This window comes from Xenopus tropicalis, chromosome 7 (assembly GCF_000004195.4).
Source record: "Xenopus tropicalis strain Nigerian chromosome 7, UCB_Xtro_10.0, whole genome shotgun sequence".
NCBI classification, from domain to species: domain Eukaryota; kingdom Metazoa; phylum Chordata; class Amphibia; order Anura; family Pipidae; genus Xenopus; species Xenopus tropicalis.
The window spans coordinates 119,092,167-119,113,086 of NC_030683.2; the positions used below are offsets into that span (position 1 = coordinate 119,092,167).

General features: G+C 41.9%; 1 protein-coding gene across 1 annotated transcript; it reads right to left on the bottom strand.

The window, feature by feature from the left end:
* Nucleotides 1–3,578: 3,578 nt before the first annotated feature.
* On the bottom strand, nucleotides 3,579–20,161 carry lypd3 (LY6/PLAUR domain containing 3). The gene is made up of 5 exons (XM_031906727.1): nucleotides 20,009–20,161; nucleotides 18,612–18,746; nucleotides 14,806–14,967; nucleotides 5,908–6,054; nucleotides 3,579–4,314 (listed from the first exon to the last, which is right to left on the bottom strand). The coding sequence occupies exons 1-5, from the start codon at nucleotides 20,085–20,087 to the stop codon at nucleotides 4,082–4,084; spliced, it is 756 nt and encodes a 251-aa protein (XP_031762587.1). The 5' UTR covers nucleotides 20,088–20,161; the 3' UTR covers nucleotides 3,579–4,081.
* Between the last annotated feature and the right edge of the window lie 759 nt (nucleotides 20,162–20,920).

Here is a 20,920-nt window from a genome sequence, read left to right on the forward strand (position 1 = left end):
TGAAGGTATGCTTGCAGCTTGACATTAACTCTTTATTAGCCTTTTCTTCTCCTTTAAGACACAATGGGGCTCATTTATCAACACAGGGCAATTTGCCCATGGGCAGTTAACCATAGCAACCAATCAGTGATTAGCTTTTTTAGGCCAGATGCATGTAGAACAATGAATGCCACAATTTGATTGCTTGCCATGGGTTAATAGCCATGGGCAAATTTGCCCAGTGTTGATAACTGATCCTTAATAAACATTATAGGGGATTATAGGGCACTCCCAAAGCTCTCACCAATCCCAGTATTACCTGTATCTGTAACAAGCACTTATAGTGACAAGAGCCCAACTTAACTGTACAGGGAACCCTGTGAGGAAAGTCAAGGCGTTCTTCCAAAATGTTCCATATTCTTATAATTTCCTATAGGCTGAACCTCACTTACTGGAGGTTAAAAGCCCAACCGGAATAGGGGCAGATCAGACCCTAGGTGGAGACTGGTTTGCCCTGTTTGTTGGGCATTAGTGTTATGCAGGGGTTTTTGATCATCATGTAAAAAGCCCGAGGAGCGGCTTCACGCAACCTAAACAAACTGAGGTGCCTTAGCACACAATGTTCTAATTGTTCTACGTGTTCTAATGTTCCGCCATACAAAACATACACTGGTGTCCTCAATAACAGCACAGTGCTCTTTCCTCTATCATTACATACACATGTAGTCATTCCTACTTCGTTACTATGGGAAGCAGTAGAAATCCTGGCAGGAAAATGTATTCTTTACCTGGGATCAGATCTGCCGCTACTCCAGGGAACTCCACCCAATCACAACTCATAATTTCAAGCAACTTTGCAATACACATTGAGTAAAAAATATGATATTTAACGTAATAATATGGTTTGGAACAGTTCCCTAAGCCCCGCCCCCTGTTCCTGTGCTGATCTGGCTGACTACTTTGTGACTCAAATAAATCTAACAGTAGTCGCCTGTCCCCAGCCTGCCTTCAGCCTGCATCCTCCCAATCCCACAATTCCCTGCACACGTGATGTCAATAAAGAAAGGAACATCACAGTGCAATGCATTGTGGGTTATGTAGTTCCTGCATGCTGCCTGTAAGCTGTGGAGAGATTGCTGCAATTTGAAACATCAGTGTTTTAGTCCCTCCTCCAATTTCAAGTGATGCAGAAATAGAAGAACTGTTTTGCAGCTGGATTTAAAAATGGTATTTATTCATACTTGTTCAAGGAACAGATTACAGTGATACTCTGGTTGACTTTCAGACTATAGAGTATTCCATTAATGTTTCCTACTGTATCTACAGTATAGCAGTCCTTTGGGGAATATGGCTGCAGTGCCACAAACCTACCAACTACTGACTTCCAGAGGTCAGGAGAGAAACCCCCCTACCCCAATACTGTGCAACATCCTGAAATCATTTTTACGAGTTTAATCAAATAAATAACATTTTTCTTTTTGGAAACCAGCCCATCCAACCATACTTTCTCATTATAGAATTATAAAATGATGTCCATAGGCCCTTATCCATTGCCCCAACAATGGAGCAGCAACATACCGAGCAGCAAAGCAGTAAACAGATCAGGATCTGTTTACTGCTTTGCTGCTCGGTATGTTGGCTAGTAAGGGCTTAATCATTCATTGCTGTGACACATGAAAAATGGATTTACAAACTGCTGCGGAAGTAATAGCGGAACCAAGGGCCTCACTTGCTGAGTCAGCGATTCTATGTGGGTTCTGTGGCCCAGTCACATGGTATTTCTTGGGGAGAAAAAGGAAGTATTTCTTGTTCTCATATTCAACAAAATACCTATTGTGTCATAGAGAAAACCAAATCCTTCCATCACATTCCCGTTATCTTTAAACAGAGTCATTTATTGCTGGAAAATATAAAGATGGGATGTTTGTTCCAATTTAAATCTATACACAACACCAGGCAAGTATTACTGTATGTATATTCATGTTCAGTAAATACTAAATAACTAAATCGCTAATTGTGCAGCCTATCTAAAGCTGGCAGATCTTACCTGACTTGTCTTGTTTGTTTTGATAATTTACTCCGATCCCTAAGCTTAGCCTCCCAACAGCAGCCCAGAGGTCACTGAGCATGTGCAAGCCCTTGGTTTCAAAAAGATGGTCTAACAAAGTAGCAAGATGGCAGCCCCCTGTGGACAACTTTGAAAGCATAAATCTTTACTTTAATTAGGCTTCTCAACCTCTGGGCTTGTGTTTATGTTTAAGTTCAGTAGAAAATACAGCATTTCTAATTATATTATATATTAAGCTGACCATACGTGCGATATTCGGTGCGTGTATGGCGCTCGACGAGGCGACCGATATTGAAAAGGCTGCGGATATCGGTCGACTCGTCGATCAGCCGGGTTACAAAGTTTTTGATCTTGAGCAAAATCTACATTCAGGGCTGAATCACCAAAAGGAGGTAGAATTTCTATTGTTTCTACCTCCATATCTGACAATTCAGCCCGGAACGTCAGTGGAGGTCGGGAACAATCTTTCAACCAACAACCAACCAACCCTCCAGTTTATTCCCCCCCCCCCCCGGAGATAATAAGATCCTTTATTGTGCATTGTTAGCAGCGATGTGTTTGTATCCGTAGGTGAAGGCAGGTTCAAGAAAGCTAGTATCTAGTACAATAAATCTTATACCACATTAATTACACAGTGATATGTACACAGATAGACTTAATTATATCTTACTAATTGATGGCTTTGTTGCTACTGGTAATTGCCTTTAGGCAATTAAGCTCCAATGTTCGCAAATCAGCCCCAGTGTCTTACAGTTATGGTTTTATTTTTTACTGATAATAATGTTCTTATCGATCCACAACTTTGAATAATGTTTTTCTTTATTATATGTTGTCCGCCTCCTGATGACAAGTGAAGAACACAGATTGTATACAATTATGTATAATTATCCTTAAATATAGTTATGGGTTCAAATTAATCTGTAAAATTATGGGTTCAAATTGGGTGAAATTACTCTGCAAGTTGAATGCTGATGGTTTCTACTGCACTTTTGTCTGCACCCACATTGATAATGAGGATATTGGTTATTTGTAGGGACTACTCAGGGCTCCAATATGGCCCCCCGGTTAAAGGAACATTTACACTATTACATCCACAGACACTGCTCCCTACCCCACAATAAAAGTCCTATTAGAAAATCTACATGAACATAGAAGCATTCTATAAGCCAGTGATTCCCAACCAGTCGCTCCGGGGCAACATGTTGCTCCCCAACCCCTTGGATTTTGCTCTCAGTGCCCCCAAGCCAGGGAGTTATTTTTGAATTCCTGACTTGGGGGCAAGTTTTGGTTGAATAAAAACAAGATTTCCTACCAAATAAAGCCCCTGTAAGCTGATAGGGTGCATAGAGGCCCCTAATAGCCAATCACAGCCCTTATTTGGCTCCTCCATGAACTTTTATGATGCTTGTGTTGCTCCCCAAGTCTTTTTACATTTGACTGTGGCTCACGAGTAAGAAAGGTTGGGGCCTAATACATTAGTAAAATAATTGCCATTGGTGTGGAGCCTGAGCCTTCATGAACTATTGAAACATGTGGTGACAGAATTTATTAGTAAGATTTGTAGGTGACGGCTACAATGGAGTAAGGCGGAGTCAGCAAGGCCAATTGGTAACAGAAACACAAGATGCTGAGAGTAAAACTTCATGTCGTAGTTGACCATTCTATGGCCTTTAGCTGTTGTTGTTGAAGTATAAGTCCCAGCTCCCAACGACAGCTCTAGGTGAACAATAGTGGAAGAACTATAGGTTGTATAGCAACCCAACTGTGTACATAATGGACCCCCACATTGTCTTTATACCCCAAACCTTGTCAGCACTATAGAAAGCTGTGCATACATCCATAAGGAAGGAATACAATGTAGGCAACTTTACTGGTCATCAGAATAGAGAAGAATATTATAAAGAGACGAATGATCAAGCTTGTTCCATTGCTAGCTTGGCCTTCCTATATATATTATATGTGAGGATATTGTAGCGTCTGTAACAAGAATCATTTTAGACTTTGAGGTCACCCCTGTGTTTGCTCCAGCTGAATTTACACTGTTGTATTGTTTGAAGAACTGTTTGCTTTGATGGTTAGATCCTCGAGCAAAACCAGGGGCGGCAAGTCTACATACTGGGTCCTGTTGGAGAGGTCATGGTTGCAGAGATTCCCTTCACAGCACGCACCCTTAATCTCAAGGGATAGATTGTCAGATGAAAAAGTCTGGATGGGGCACCGAGGTCTTAGTGAGCAACTCTTGATTGGTATCACCACTGTATAGTTACCTGGTGGGCAATTTAAAAGTTATATTTTGTTTATAAGTAGGAATCATCCTACCCAAATCCTATGTTAAATGACTAGGGTCGGTTATGAACACCAATGTATGGGGAAAGCAGTCACACAATGCATTCACTGACTAGACATTTCTATGAATGATTTTTAGCTTAATTTCTCATAATGTAATGTCTTCATTCCCTTTAGCCAAATTGCACTTTTCTGCATTTATTCAGTTCTATAATTATTATTATTAACATTTATTTATAAAGTGCCAACATATTCCGATCTTATAGGTTTCCAAGTCATGTTACAGCACGACCAAGCAATCCGCATGTTTCAGCCTTATCTCATAAACACTATACTAGTTCTTTAATCTGAGGCAGGGTTTATGAAGAGATCAATTGTTTGGAAATGTTTTCCTTTTCCACCTCCGCTTCGATTTAATAACAGATTTCATCATCCTACGTCATGCCAAAAGGTGGGAATGGATTATATACGGCATCTCCATACTGAGTATACTTGTTATTGTTTACTTTAAACTGAAATATATTATGTCCTAATAGAACAGGGCTGGAACTAGGGGATGGCAGAAGAGGCACATGTCTAGGGTGCAATACTGGGGGGCTTTAGGCATGTACCTCTTGTCTGCCTACTGCTAGTCCAGGCCCTCCAGTACCACTCATGATCCATGTCCCATCAGCAACCCTCCCTGAGCTCCTGGACGGCCTAGCCCGGCACTGAAATAAATATTAAACCTTAAGCAGGTCAGTGGGATAAGAAAGAATGGAAGCTGGCAGTAGGTCCCAATGTTTGACCCTTTTGGTTAGGTCTTTCCTTGTTATAGCTAATAGATACACGCTTGTTACCTAAACAGTGTCAAACAGGGTGCCAAGGGCCCACCAGAAAACAATAGACCTTTGGCCCACTCTCCCCTTATCTGTTCACTCACTTTCTTTAATCTCTTAATTACTTCTTTTTACATACTATTATCAATCCTTTCCTCCATTTCTTCTGTTTCTTCTCATATAGAATTGAGTAATGGCCATGGTATAGGCATACAAAGCAGATAGTTGGGTGAGCAAGAGGACCCACTGACACTTGGGCCCACCGGGAGTTTTCCTGGTATCCTGGTGGGCCAGGCTGACACTGTACCTATAACAAGGAAGGACCTAACCAAGAGGGTCAAACTTTGTCACTCACTGTTCCCCTCTCCATCCCCTTCATGTATTTTATGATAATTCTAAATAAACAATAGAACATCAATGGTCCCATTGAGGTTTCATATTCATATAAGCCACCATGCTAGAGATGGTGAATATAACCTTAACTGGTCTCCAAACAAGGACACCTCTCCAAAGATATGGACCCTTGTGTGGTAGACCAGTACCAGCCCCACTTTCTGGCATGCTCTATCAAGCTCATGGATTTTACTGTGTTTTGAAACACATTACCCTTCTAGGTGTGATCTAAAGACATTTATTTGCTTAATTCTAGGACCCTACAACTAAATTTAAATTAAAAACCCAATTATTAAAAAAGAGGTCATAATGTGATAACGAAAAAAATCGGAATATCATATAACAGATATTTCTATCACTCACCAATAGTTAAGTTGACATTTCCATCGAAACAGTAGCCATATTTGCCATAGCAGTTCAGAATGGAAACGTTTGATGAAGAACATTCCGTGGCCGAGTTCCCAATACAGCTGTAGCACTGCACATTGTTAGGCTCAGGCGTGGGCTTCTCTGGAAGGCAGAATTGCAGTGATGTTTAGGAGTAGGATTTGAACCATATTTTAGTTATAGGAGCAGGTTAGACCTTTGTTAGGCTTTGAGCCAGGAAGCTCCAGGATTCTAGTTGCTTTCCATAACCACTAGGCCAGGATAGCAGCTAAAGAGCTTTCTAATTACCTTTACTTGGCTTTTCATCTCGATCCAGCAGCCTTACTGGTCAGCCAATAAGAGCTGACTCTGCACTAAGTAAACCCTCCTCCTGAATCACTTCCTCTAAGCATTAACATAGTTTTGGCTTAAGTATGGTGGCTTTGCCCTAGCTCTTCCTTGATTTTGCCCTCCCTTGCCTTGGTCCTGTTCCTGCTCCAATCTTGTACCGGCTCCAGTCCAGATCCTGCCTTTATTTACACCTGCTCTGTCTTGCTTCTGTCTGTTCCTGGCTCTATGCCCACTAAATCCCACTCCTGACTGTCAGCCCTGCCTTGGTTCTGTTGCTCCAGGCTATCCAGCTTGCTCCCAAAAAGCCCCTTGCTTTAAGGAGTCAACACCCATCATGCATTGGGGATTTCCCCTTAAATCCCTGACAACCCTAATTCACCTTCTTTTCTTCTTCTAGTTTTTCAAATATTTAACCCACACTTATCTATCATGTTTTATCATGTCTTTCCGTCCCCTTTTCCTCTCCTCAGCTTCCTTCCACCTTTCTCATCCACCCTTCTCTATCTCTTTCCATTCTGGTTATCCCATTGCTTATTTCTTGACATCTGGCTCTTTTTCTGTCTTCTTTTTCAACCTCTGTCCTTTAGCCCAATCTCTTTTCTTCATTTCTCCATCAGCTGAACTTCTGCTCTGATTTTTTAAAGCCCACCAAGCAAGCCCAACCCACCAAGCTAGCCCAACCCACCAAGCTAACCCAACCCACCAAGCTAGCCCAACCCTCTAGAAAGTAATACATTTGGTCCTCAAAATTAGTTTTTTAATAAAAAAATTAAAAAAAGTATATTCTACAGTTTGTAGTGTTTTAGATTCTTATATGTCTATATTATATTACAGGTATGGCACCCATTATCCAGAATGAAATAAACCCAACAGGATTGTTCTGCCCCCAATTAAGGGGTAATTATATCTTAGTTGGGATCAAGTACAGGTACTGTTTTATTATTACAGAGAAAAGGGAATCATTTAACCATGAAATAAACCCAATAGGGCTGTTCTGCCCCAATAAGGGGTAATTATATCTTAGTTGGGATCAAGTACAGGTACTGTTTTATTATTACAGAGAAAAGGGAATCATTTAACCATGAAATAAACCCAATAGGGCTGTTCTGCCCCAATAAGGGGTAATTATATCTTAGTTAGGATCAAGTACAGGTACTGTTTTATTATTACAGAGAAAAGGGAATCATTTAACCATGAAATAAACCCAATAGGGCTGTTCTGCCCCCAATAAGGGGTAATTATATCTTAGTTGGGATCAAGTACAGTGTGAGGAAATGTGCCTTACCGGCACGGCGGGGACGCCCGCCGCGCTACCATCGGCGGGGACGCCCGCCGCGCCGTCTGTTCCCTGTGCCTGCCCCTTCATAGTGTGCGCGCGCGCGCACTTCCGTATACTTAAAGGCGCAGGCGCGCTGACGAATGACGTCATGACGCATGACGCATGACGTCAGCGCGCAATGGCGCCAAATTTGAAATATTTAAAGGGCCTTTCTATTGTTACTCATTGCCCGTGATAGGATTTGATTCCTGGTGCCTTTTGAGCCTTGTGTATTTTGTTCCTGTATCCTGCTTGTTGCCTTCCTGTGTTTTGACCCGGCTTGCTCCTGACTATCCTGATTTTCCATATCTGACCTCGGCTTGTACTTCGACTACGTTTTCGTCTCATCCTGCTGTATCGATTATTCCGGTTTGACCCTTGCCTGTCTGACTATCCTTGATTGCTGCCCGCCCCGACCTAGCCTGCCTGACGACGTCCTTGTTTAACCCTATTTGTACCGTGATCTTCGGCCTAACTGACGTTATCTACAGTCGTGCCCCTTTGCTTGCCAGAACTCCTGCCTCGTTCCCCTCGTTAAGTCCAGGTGGCATCTGAGTAGCTGAGGGCTCCTCCCGAAGCCAAAGGCGGTCACAACACTGGTGAAGCCGAGCCGAGACAAGGGAACTTGGCATCTGTTCTGGTTTAGGGTGCCGACCGTGACATTATCACGGGCCATGGAGGACCAAGATCACGTTGAGTCCGCTGCTGCTCCTCCCACTACTTCTGCTACCACTGAAGCGCTTCTTACTGCCTTGCTACAGCGCTTGGAGGATCAGGAGCAAAAGCAGAATTATCTCCTGCAGGGTTTCCACAATCTAACCCGCCAGCTGGAGACTACGCAATCTTCGCAGCAGCAACCTGTTCCTAGTTCTTCCCCTTCTGTGGGGGCATCTGCTATGGGAGGTAACACCTATAGACCCCAGGAGCCTAAGATTGCATTTCCTGAGAAATTCTCTGGGGACAGGTCAAAGTTTTTCGTCTTCAAAGAGGCGTGTAAATTATATCTTAGCTTTTTCCCTCATTCATTCCCTTCTGGGGAGGAGAAAGTAAGATTTGTTATGACCCTTCTTCTGGGAGATCCCCAGGTTTGGGCCCTTAGGCTGCCTCCCTCTGATCCAGCCCGCTTTTCCCTTGATGTATTCTTTAATTCCATGGCAATCCTTTATGATGACCCGGATCGTGCCTCATCTGCCGATTCGGCGATTCGTAAACTGCGCCAAGGGAGACGGGATGCAGAGGTGTATTGCACAGAGTTCCGCCGGTGGGCAGGAGAAACTGAGTGGAACGATGCAGCCCTGCGCAGTCAGTTCCGTATTGGGCTATCCGACTCTATTAAAGATAGCCTGGTGAATTACCCCTTGTCGTCTAGTCTGGATGATCTCATGTCCCTAGCCATCCAGATTGATAGGAGACAAAGGGAAAGAAGGAGTGAAAGGGGTCATACTAATTTTTCTGGGGTTACTTATATGAGGCCTGACTTAGGGACCAATGTTAAGTCTTCGGCTTCCCCGGTGTCTCCACCTCAGGAGGAGCCTATGCAACTAGGCCTATTCCATCTCTCTCCTGAGGAAAAGACACGCAGGCGGACCCTTGGGTTATGTTTATATTGTGGGGACAAGGGTCACTTTCTCAAACAATGTACCAAGAGGCCGGGAAACGCCCAAGCCTAAATGAAGAAGGGGAGCTTCATTTAGGTGCAGGCGTTTCCTCTCCCCAATTTGCCTCCAAGGTTCAGCTACCGGTCAAACTGTCCTGGCCTACGGGCTCCGTTAACTTGTCCGCTTTCGTGGACTCTGGGGCAGAGGGTAACTTTATTGAGGCCAGATTTGCTGCTAAACATGGCATTCCTGTAGTCCCTCTTAGTGTTCCCATGAAATTATTAACGGTGGACAAAAGACCTTTAGGGTCTGGTGTAGTAAATAAGAAAACTGTATCTTTATCCTTATGTGTGAACGATTTCCATGTTGAAGAGATAGTCCTTTTTCTTATTGAAGGTGCCTCTTCTCCACTCATTTTGGGTTTACCCTGGCTCCAGGTTCATAACCCCCAGATTAATTGGGTTACTGGGGAGGTTTCTCAATGGGGTTCTTGTTGTAGGGGTATCTGTATTCCCTCAACTATAGCAGCCACCTCACTTGAGGGGTTACCTGCAGCCTATTCGGCTTATGCCGATGTCTTTTCCAAAAAGGCGGCCGAGACCTTACCCCCACACAGACAGTATGACTGTCCCATTGATCTGGTTCCAGGTTCCTCTCCCCCTCGTGGTCGTACATACCCTCTTTCCCTACCTGAGTCCCAATCCATGAAGGAATATATCCAGGAAAACCTCGAAAGAGGTTTTATCCGGCCTTCTAATTCTCCTGCAGGTGCTGGGTTTTTCTTTGTGGGTAAGAAGGATGGGGGTCTCCGTCCTTGTATAGATTACAGGGGCTTAAACAAAGTCACTATTAAAAATCGCTACCCTCTCCCTCTAATTTCTGAGTTATTTGACCAGGTTAAAACAGCCAAGATCTATACCAAGCTTGATCTTAGAGGTGCATACAATCTCATCCGCATTAGAGAGGGGGACGAGTGGAAAACTGCTTTTAACACCAGGGACGGCCACTACGAGTATTTAGTAATGCCCTTTGGGCTCTGTAACGCCCCCGCAGTTTTTCAAGAATTTGTCAACGACATCTTTCGTGACCTACTGGGGGTATTCGTAGTGGTCTACCTCGACGATATTCTTATTTTCTCTTCTAATCTAAATGTACATCGTAAACATGTGTGTGAGGTCTTAAAAAGGCTAAGGGAGAATAATCTGTATGCAAAACTAGAGAAATGTACCTTTGAAGTTTCTACTGTTCAGTTTTTGGGTTTTATTATCTCCGGCAAGGGTCTAGAAATGGATCCAGGTAAAGTGAGGGCTGTCCTAGATTGGGCCCAACCCTTTTCGTTACGCGCTATACAAAGGTTTCTTGGTTTTGCCAATTATTATCGTCAATTTATTAAGAATTTTTCTCTAATTGTAGCTCCCATCACGAATTTAACTAAAAAGGGCGCTGATCCCAGTATATGGCCTCCTGAGGCTGTACAAGCGTTTGAAACCCTCAAAAAAGAGTTTAGTTCTGCCCCTATCCTTAGACCTCCCAATTCCGCTCTCCCTTTCATTGTAGAGGTAGATGCCTCTGAGGTAGGAGCTGGGGCAGTCCTGTCTCAAAGACATCCGATAACCAACAAGATGCATCCCTGTGCCTTTTTCTCTAGAAAGTTTTCACCTGCAGAGATCAATTATGACATAGGGAACAGGGAATTGCTGGCCGTGAAATTGGCTTTCGAGGAATGGCGCCATCTTTTAGAAGGGGCTAAACATCTAGTTACGGTCTATACCGACCATAAGAATTTACTTTATATTGAATCCGCTAAGCGCCTGAATCCAAGGCAAGCCAGGTGGGCTTTATTCTTTTCAAGGTTCAATTTTTCTTTAACTTTTAAGCCCGGCTCAAAGAATACCAAGGCGGATGCACTCTCTAGGAGTTTCGACTCAGTTTCCTCCGACTCTAGTGAGTGCACTCCTATCATTCCCAGGGAGATAATTGTTGCTACCTTGAGGTCTGACCTCTCTTCCTTATTGTCCCCTTTACAGTCTTCTGCTCCTACTGAGACACCATCTGGTAAATGGTTTGTTCCTGAGGTACTTAGGGAGCAAGTATTAAGAGAGGCTCATGATTCCAGGGTGGCGGGTCATCCCGGTATTGCAAAAACCATTTGTTTATTGTCCCGACATGTTTGGTGGCCCTCCTTCAAACAGGATGTTAAAACTTTTGTCAATTCCTGTTCAGTCTGCCAAAGGTCTAAGTCATCTCATCATCGGTCCCAGGGTCTGTTAAATCCCTTACCCATCCCAGAGAAACCATGGTCTCACATTTCCATGGATTTTGTTGTAGAGTTGCCCTCTTCTCAGGGTAAAACAGTGATTTGGGTGGTGGTTGATAGGTTCAGTAAAATGGCTCATTTTATTCCTCTTCCACATCTCCCTTCTGCTAAGACCCTGGCTGATTTATTTATTATGCATATTTTCAAGTTTCATGGATTTCCTGAAAATATTGTTTCTGACAGGGGGGTTCAATTTGTCTCTAAATTTTGGCGTGCTTTCTGTACTTTGGTTGGGACGGAATTATCTTTTTCCTCCGCCTATCACCCCCAAACTAACGGTCAAACTGAAAGGGTGAACCAGTCCCTTGAACAGTATCTCAGGTGCTATGTGTCCGATAACCAGTCCACATGGTCTGAACTACTTCCCTGGGCAGAATTTGCATACAATAATGCTACCCATTCCTCCTCAGGGAGGTCTCCTTTCTTTGTCGTTTATGGGTTACACCCCAAAGCATTTTCTTTTTCTGGCTCTAATTCCCCTGTACCCTCTGCCAATTCCTCTGTCTTAAGATTTTCTGAAGTCTGGTCGCTAGTGCATGATTCACTATCTGCAGCTTCCCTAGCCCAGAAAAAAGCTGCTGACAAATCCCGTAGGGAGGCTCCCCAGTACAAGGTGGGGGATTTAGTGTGGTTATCAACCAGGAATATTAAGTTAAAAATTCCTTCTCCCAAACTGGGTCCCAGGTTTATTGGTCCATATCCCATCATTTCAATAATTAACCCATCTTCTGTCCGTCTTCAGTTACCTCCTAATTTCAGAATTTCTAATACTTTTCATGTTTCTCTCCTTAAACCTGCTGCTAACACTCGCCATCAGTCTGTTCCTCCCCCGGTGTTGATTGAAGGTCAGCCTGAGTATGAGATCCAAGAGTTCCTTGACTCCCGCCGTGTGAGAGGTAAACTTCAATATCTTACTAGGTGGAGAGGCTTCGGTCCTGAGGAGAACTCTTGGGTCTCAGTTGATGACATCAAGGCTGATCGCCTCAGGAAACAATTCCATTTAAAGTTTCCTGAGAAGCCTGGGGGTCCAGTGGCCCCCCCTAGAGAGGGGGGTAATGTGAGGAAATGTGCCTTACCGGCACGGCGGGGACGCCCGCCGCGCTACCATCGGCGGGGACGCCCGCCGCGCCGTCTGTTCCCTGTGCCTGCCCCTTCATAGTGTGCGCGCGCGCGCACTTCCGTATACTTAAAGGCGCAGGCGCGCTGACGAATGACGTCATGACGCATGACGCATGACGTCAGCGCGCAATGGCGCCAAATTTGAAATATTTAAAGGGCCTTTCTATTGTTACTCATTGCCCGTGATAGGATTTGATTCCTGGTGCCTTTTGAGCCTTGTGTATTTTGTTCCTGTATCCTGCTTGTTGCCTTCCTGTGTTTTGACCCGGCTTGCTCCTGACTATCCTGATTTTCCATATCTGACCTCGGCTTGTACTTCGACTACGTTTTCGTCTCATCCTGCTGTATCGATTATTCCGGTTTGACCCTTGCCTGTCTGACTATCCTTGATTGCTGCCCGCCCCGACCTAGCCTGCCTGACGACGTCCTTGTTTAACCCTATTTGTACCGTGATCTTCGGCCTAACTGACGTTATCTACAGTCGTGCCCCTTTGCTTGCCAGAACTCCTGCCTCGTTCCCCTCGTTAAGTCCAGGTGGCATCTGAGTAGCTGAGGGCTCCTCCCGAAGCCAAAGGCGGTCACAACACTGGTGAAGCCGAGCCGAGACAAGGGAACTTGGCATCTGTTCTGGTTTAGGGTGCCGACCGTGACATACAGGTACTGTTTTATTATTACAGAGAAAAGGGAATCATTTAACCATGAAATAAACCCAATAGGGCTGTTCTGCCCCCAATAAGGGGTAATTATATCTTAGTTGGGATCAAGTACAGGTACTGTTTTATTATTACAGAGAAAAGGGAATCATTTAACCATGAAATAAACCCAATAGGGCTGTTCTGCCCCCAATAAGGGGTAATTATATCTTAGTTGGGATCAAGTACAGGTACTGTTTTATTATTACAGAGAAAAGGGAATCATTTAACCATTAAATAAACCCAATAGGGCTGTTCTGCCCCAATAAGGGGTAATTATATCTTAGTTGGGATCAAGTACAGGTACTGTTTTATTATTACAGAGAAAAGGGAATCATTTAACCATTAAATAAACCCAATAGGGCTGTTCTGCCCCAATAAGGGGTAATTATATCTTAGTTGGGATCAAGTACAGGTACTGTTTTATTATTACAGAGAAAAGGGAATCATTTAACCATTAAATAAACCCAATAGGGCTGTTCTGCCCCCAATAAGGGGTAATTATATCTTAGTTGGGATCAAGTACAGGTACTGTTTTATTATTACAGAGAAAAGGGAATCATTTAACCATGAAATAAACCCAATAGGGCTGTTCTGCCCCCAATAAGGGGTAATTATATCTTAGTTGGGATCAAGTACAGGTACTGTTTTATTATTACAGAGAAAAGGGAATCATTTAACCATTAAATAAACCCAATAGGGCTGTTCTGCCCCCAATAAGGGGTAATTATATCTTAGTTGGGATCAAGTACAGGTACTGTTTTATTATTACAGAGAAAAGGGAATCATTTAACCATGAAATAAACCCAATAGGGCTGTTCTGCCCCCAATAAGGGGTAATTATATCTTAGTTGGGATCAAGTACAGGTACTGTTTTATTATTACAGAGAAAAGGGAATCATTTAACCATGAAATAAACCCAATAGGGCTGTTCTGCCCCCAATAAGGGGTAATTATATCTTAGTTGGGATCAAGTACAGGTACTGTTTTATTATTACAGAGAAAAGGGAATCATTTAACCATTAAATAAACCCAATAGGGCTGTTCTGCCCCCCAATAAGGGGTAATTATATCTTAGTTGGGATCAAGTACAGGTACTGTTTTATTATTACAGAGAAAAGGGAATCATTTAACCATGAAATAAACCCAATAGGGCTGTTCTGCCCCCAATAAGGGGTAATTATATATTAGTTGGGATCAAGTACAGGTACTGTTTTATTATTACAGAGAAAAGGGAATCATTTAACCATTAAAAAAAACCCAATAGGGCTGTTCTGCCCCCAATAAGGATTAATTATATCTTAGTTGGGATCAAGTACAGGTACTGTTTTATTATTACAGAGAAAAATGGAATCATTTATAAAAATGTGAATTATTTGATTAAAATGGAGTCTATGGGAAATGGCCTTTCCGGATAAGGGGTCAGATACCTGTAAATGAATATGTTTTACATTTTTTGTTTGCTTTTCATACCCGTGGCTTTTGTGATATATTAATTACCTGGGTAGATAGTCTTTTCCGTGTTGAGGTTGTTGCACAGGCTACTGTTGCACTGTGACAGATGGAAATGCAAGCTGATCCCATAGAAGGGGACATGTTCCAACATATCGTCTATGCTTCTGTTGCCACAGCCTTTCACCAACAGGTAGGAGTAATTATGACCTGCGAAACAAGGTAAACTATTCAGAATTTCTTGGCATAATGCAATGCTATGAGAGGGTGGAACAGAGATGACGATTATACGGCCCTTCATATTGAAGACAGACACTCAAGTAGCAAGAAATATTGTTCCATGCGCAGGTTGGATTGGTAAGAAAGACACATTATCCATTTACAGTTTATTGAAATATTCCTAAAAAAAATCCTACAAAATCAGGATGAATTTGTCAACCAATCAGGGGGCAGTTAGTTACCCAGCAGTGCCCTGATCAGTTCTGAAGCCCATATTGCTGGAGCAACACACGGAATAACTTAGATGGCAAAAATATGTGGTGTTGAGACTAAACCATATCAAGACTCAATTAAGGATAGCAGGAGAGAACTGACTAACGTTCTTAAAGGGGCAGTACACCCCCCAGCCCCCCCCCCTGTTCAACATAAGTTGCATTTTTTTTGCATGTTATTTAATTACTCCATGTGTGATCTTTGTGAGTTAGACAATTAGATTACTGGTGCGCAGATAAACCCTCCTGCCATAATGGACTTGCAAACAGAACCATGGAGTAGCATAATTACAATAGATGATGTTCAGCAATGTTGGAGGCCCATTTATCAACATCTCATTTTTTTGCTTTTAGAGGTTTTTGAAACCATGAAAAACTAATTCTCTCTAAAACCACAAACGCCAAGTGATTTATTAAGACAGACTTTTTAAAAAAAAAAAGCATAAATGAAAGATCTTTCAGCTGGAGTCAAGGACAGCTGCCATTGACTTGTACATGAACTTGACCTTTTAGATGGCGCGTTTTTTTTAGTGCAAAAAACACGAATCATGAAAAAAACATATGAATGTTAGTTAATGCCCCCCCCTCAGAGTGTTGAAATAAATTGTTCCCAAATATTCCCCCAATCTCTGTCTGTGTTCTACTAATGCCTTCCTGCTGTCCTCATCTCTCATCCCTGTATCTGTCTGCCTCCGGGACTTCTCATTGGCTGTACCACACCTGTGTCATAAACAACCCCGCCCAGTCCGTCTGCAGCCCTTAAATGTTCTTTTGGGACTCACCACTAACTCATAAGCGTTTCTGGCCTTTGCCCTCCCTGCACTGTGAGCATTAAAGTGTCAACCATTTCATCTTATTATTTTATATTGCTTACATTTGGATAAAGGGGTGGTTCACAATTAGAATACAGGTATGGGATTTGTTATCCGGAAACCCATTATCCAGAAAGCTCCGAATTACGGAATGCCCGTCTCCCATAGGCTCCATTTTAATCAAATAATTCAGAATTTTACAACTTATTTCCTTTATCTCTGTAGTAATAAAACAGTATCTTGTAATTGATCCCAACTAAAATATAAATAATCCTTACTGGATGCAAAACAATCCTATTGGGTTTAATTAATGTTTTATTGATTTTTCAGTAGACTTAAGGTATGGAGATCCAAATTATGGACCCCTTATCTGGAATACCCTTGGTCCCGAGCATTCTGGATAATGGATCCTATACCTGTATTATAGAATTGTCAATTCAAAGCAACTTCTCAATTGGCTTTATTTATTTATTTTTTGTAGGTTTTGAATTATTATCCTTCTTCTTCTGACTCTTTGCAGCTTTCAAATGGGGGTCACCGACCCCGGCAGCCAAAAACTATTGCTCTGTGAGGCTCTAGTTTTATTGTTAATGTTACTTTTTATAACTTACTTTCTATTCGGGTCTTCTCATATTCATATAAGTCTCTCATTCAAACCCCTCCCTGGTTGCTAAGGTAAGTTGGACCCTAGCAACCAGATGAAATTTCAAACTGAAGAGCTGCTGAACAAAGTTAAATAACTAAAAAACTAACAATAATACAAAATGAAGACCAATTGCAAATGTCCTCAGTATATTACTTTCTGCATCATACTAAAAAGTAACTCAAAGGTGAACAACCCCTTTATGACCATTTACTATGTAACTATGCATTGTCAATTCCAATCTCAACATCAAACTAAAGGTTAAAGGAGAAGTAAAGCTTAACAAAGTAGGCTAGAAATGCAGTACACTAGTGTTTTGGGGTTTTGTACCAGCCTAAGGCAACCACAGCCCTTTAGTGTTGAAGATCTCTTTCCCCAATGAAGCCTCCAGTAGCTTCCTATCTTGTTCTTCTGGGCAACAGTCAGTTACCTGAGCTTAAGAACTGACTCTCATTATATATATATATATATATATATATATATATATAAAATTCAAAATAGCATTAATTCAGATATCCGTTACATGGCAGCTCAAAACCATTGTGTATCAGCATTTAATACAGGTATTCAACCCCTTTTCCGAAAACCCATTATCCAGAAAGTTCTGAATTACGGAAAGGTCATCTCCCATAGACTCCATTTTAAGCAAATAAGTCACAAGGAAATGATTTCCTTTTTCTCTGTAATAATAAAACAGTACCTGTACTTGATCCCAACTAAGATATAATTACCCCTTATTGGGGGCAGAACAGCCCTATTGGGTTTATTTCATGGTTAAATGATTCCCTTTTCTCTGTAATAATAAAACAGTACCTGTACTTGATCCCAGCTGAGATATAATTACCCCTTATTGGGGGCAGAACAGCCCTATTGGGTTTATTTCATGGTTAAATGATTCCCTTTTCTCTGTAATAATAAAACAGTACCTGTACTTGATCCCAACTAAGATATAATTACCCCTAATTGGGGGCAGAACAGCCCTATTGGGTTTATTTCATGGTTAAATGATTCCCTTTTCTCTGTAATAATAAAACAGTACCTGTACTTGATCCCAACTAAGATATAATTACCCCTTATTGGGGGCAGAACATGCCTATTGGGTTTATTTCATGGTTAAATGATTCCCTTTTCTCTGTAATAATAAAACAGTACCTGTACTTGATCCCAACTAAGATATAATTACCCCTTATTGGGGGCAGAACATGCCTATTGGGTTTATTTCATGGTTAAATGATTCCCTTTTCTCTGTAATAATAAAACAGTACCTGTACTTGATCCCAACTAAGATATAATTACCCCTTATTGGGGGCAGAACAGTTCTATTGGGTTTAATTACTGTTTAAATAATTTTATTAGCAGACTTAATTTAGGCAATCCGAATTACGGAACAACCCCTTATCCAGAAAATCCCAGGTCCCGAGCATTCTGGATAACGGGTCCCATACCTGTAATATAATAATCACCCCTTAGCATTAGCTTTCATGATAGAGTAGCAGCAGCCCAGAGCACACTGAGCATGTGCGGTGCCCCTGACACACAGAAGATGGCCTAACAAGATCCAAGATGGGTGAACAACTCTGAAGGCCTGAGTCATTAATGTAATAGGGCTGCAGAACCTGCTGGTACAGCAAACTCAATATGTGAAATTCAGCATTTTTCATCATGTTCAATTTTAGGCTTTAGCTCTTTTAATTCCCTAATCCCTAATTAATCATGTATCCCCAGTTCATCTCGTTTGGGCAGGGCCCTCATTACTTTATTCTCTATGGTTTTTGTGCTTTTTTTTTATTGTATGCTGTCTATTTCCTTTCTGTAATGACTGTGTAATATTCTAAGGCTCTTTATATGAAATAAGTGCATGTATTTTCCAATACAACTGCATTAGTTCTATATAGGAATTGCACATACTTGTCTCTAGAGTTGCGTTGGTCTCAGTACAGTATTGATCCGGATTACAAGAGGTCTTCGCCGCTTTGTCCTGTGAGCAGCTTCCGTCATTATAATCGAGGCAAGAGTAGCACTCTAACGTTTGCGCCTCGGCTCCTAGGAGAGAATAAGGTGGGAAATAGAAAAAAAAAGACTATGTTTAAGTACCACTTTACTCACAGGATACACACAGCCCATCATGACACAAATCAACCTTTAGTATGTTATAGAAAGGCCAATTCTAAGCAACTTTTCAATTGGTCTTCATTATTTATTTGTTTTAGTTTTTAAATTATTTGCCTTCTTCTTCAAACTCTTTGCAGTTTTTAAAAGGGGGTCACTGACCCTGGCAGCAAAAAAACTACTGCTCAGTGAGGCTCCAGTTTTATTGTTATTGTTACTTTTTGTAACTTTCTTTTCTATTCAGGCCCTTTCCTTTTCATATACCAGTTTCTCAATCAAACCACTCCTTGGTTGCTAAGGTAATTTGGACCCTAGCAACCAAATAGCTGCTGAAACTCCTAACTGGAGAGCTCCTGAACTGAAAATGAAATAACTAAAACACTACAAATAATAAAAAATGAAGACTAATTGAAAATCGTCTCAGAATATCACTCTCTGCATCATACTAAAAGTTAACTCAAAGGTGAGCAACCTTTAGATAGAGTAACATGGTGGGATTTGCTGAGCCAAATGCCTGGCTAATCTTTATTTTCTCTGTATGTCATATATTAAATTCTTGCCTGGTTTCTGGTTGAGGAACAAAGTTGACTAAGTCACTTAGAAGGTCTATCTGAAGTAGATAGCAAGTGATCCAGCTACTCTAGGCCAGTGATCCCCAACCAGTGGCTCAGGGGCAACATGTTGCTCCCCAACCCCTTGGGTGTTGCTCTCAGTGCCCCCAAACCAGGGAGTTATTTTTGAATTCCTGACTTGGGGGCAAGTTTTGGTTGAATAAAAACAAGATTTCCTACCAAATAAAGCCCCCTGTAAGCTGATAGGATGCATAGAGGCCCCTAATAGCCAATCACAGCCCTTATTTGGCACCTCCATGAACGTTTATGGTGCTTGTGTTGCTCCCCAAGTCTTTATACATTTGACTGTGGCTCACGAGTAACAAAGGTTGGGGATCCCTGCTCTAGACAGAAAGTGAGGAAGATGCAGCAGGTTGGAGCAGGTAGGATGAAACCTCCATACAGGCGTGACTTGCATTGCTGGAAGGCTTACAGTCATTGACAAGTATGTCATATTAGTCATGTATGGGTCTCTGTAGTGATGCAATACAACTAGTGATATGGATCTCAGTGCGGTCTTCAAGCCTTGCAGCTTGCACCATCACCCAACGCCCCTATCCTAAGGCAATATAAGGTTTCCCCTACCTGGTATCAGTGGCGCAAGTACCAAACAGACAAGGGCTATCATGGCTCTTCTGCAAGTCCTCTGAGGGATCCGCTCCATCCGTAGAAATGCTTCTCACTAACTCCCAGCAAAGCTTGTCTGTTCTCATTTACATCAGCAGAAAGAGTGTTTTATTTGTGAGACCTGCCCTAACACTTATCATCTTAGGAGAGAGTTCTTTCCAGGAAACTCCCTTCTACATATAATAATTTATTATATAAAGAGGCAGCCCTGCCCAGCACCAACTATATAGTCTTACAGACCTAACATAAACTTCATTATCAGCTAGATTATTAGAATATATATTATTCTGTTCTGTGCTGCCCCTACTACCCCCAAAATCATCCTCCTTTTGTGGTTTTTGCTCTAATTTCTTTGTTGTTTTTCTATTAATTCTACTACAGGTATCGGACCCCTAATCTGGAAACCCATTATCCAGAAAGTATAGAATTACAGAAAGGCCATCTCCCATAGACTGCATTTTAATCAAATAATTCAAATTTGATTCCTTTTTCTTTGTAATAACAAAACAGTACCTGTACTTGATCCCAACTAAGATATAATTACCCCTTATTGGGGGCAGAACAGCCCTATTGGGTTTATTTCATGGTTAAATGATTCCCTTTTCTCTGTAATAATAAAACAGTACCTGTACTTGATCCCAACTAAGATATAATTACCCCTTATTGGGGGCAGAACAGCCCTATTGGGTTTATTTAATGGTTAAATGATTCCCTTTTCTCTGTAATAATAAAACGGAACCTGTACTTGATCCCAACTAAGATATAATTACCCCTTATTGGGGGCAGAACAGCCCTATTGGGTTTATTTCATGGTTAAATGATTCCCTTTTCTCTGTAATAATAAAACAGTACCTGTACTTGATCCCAACT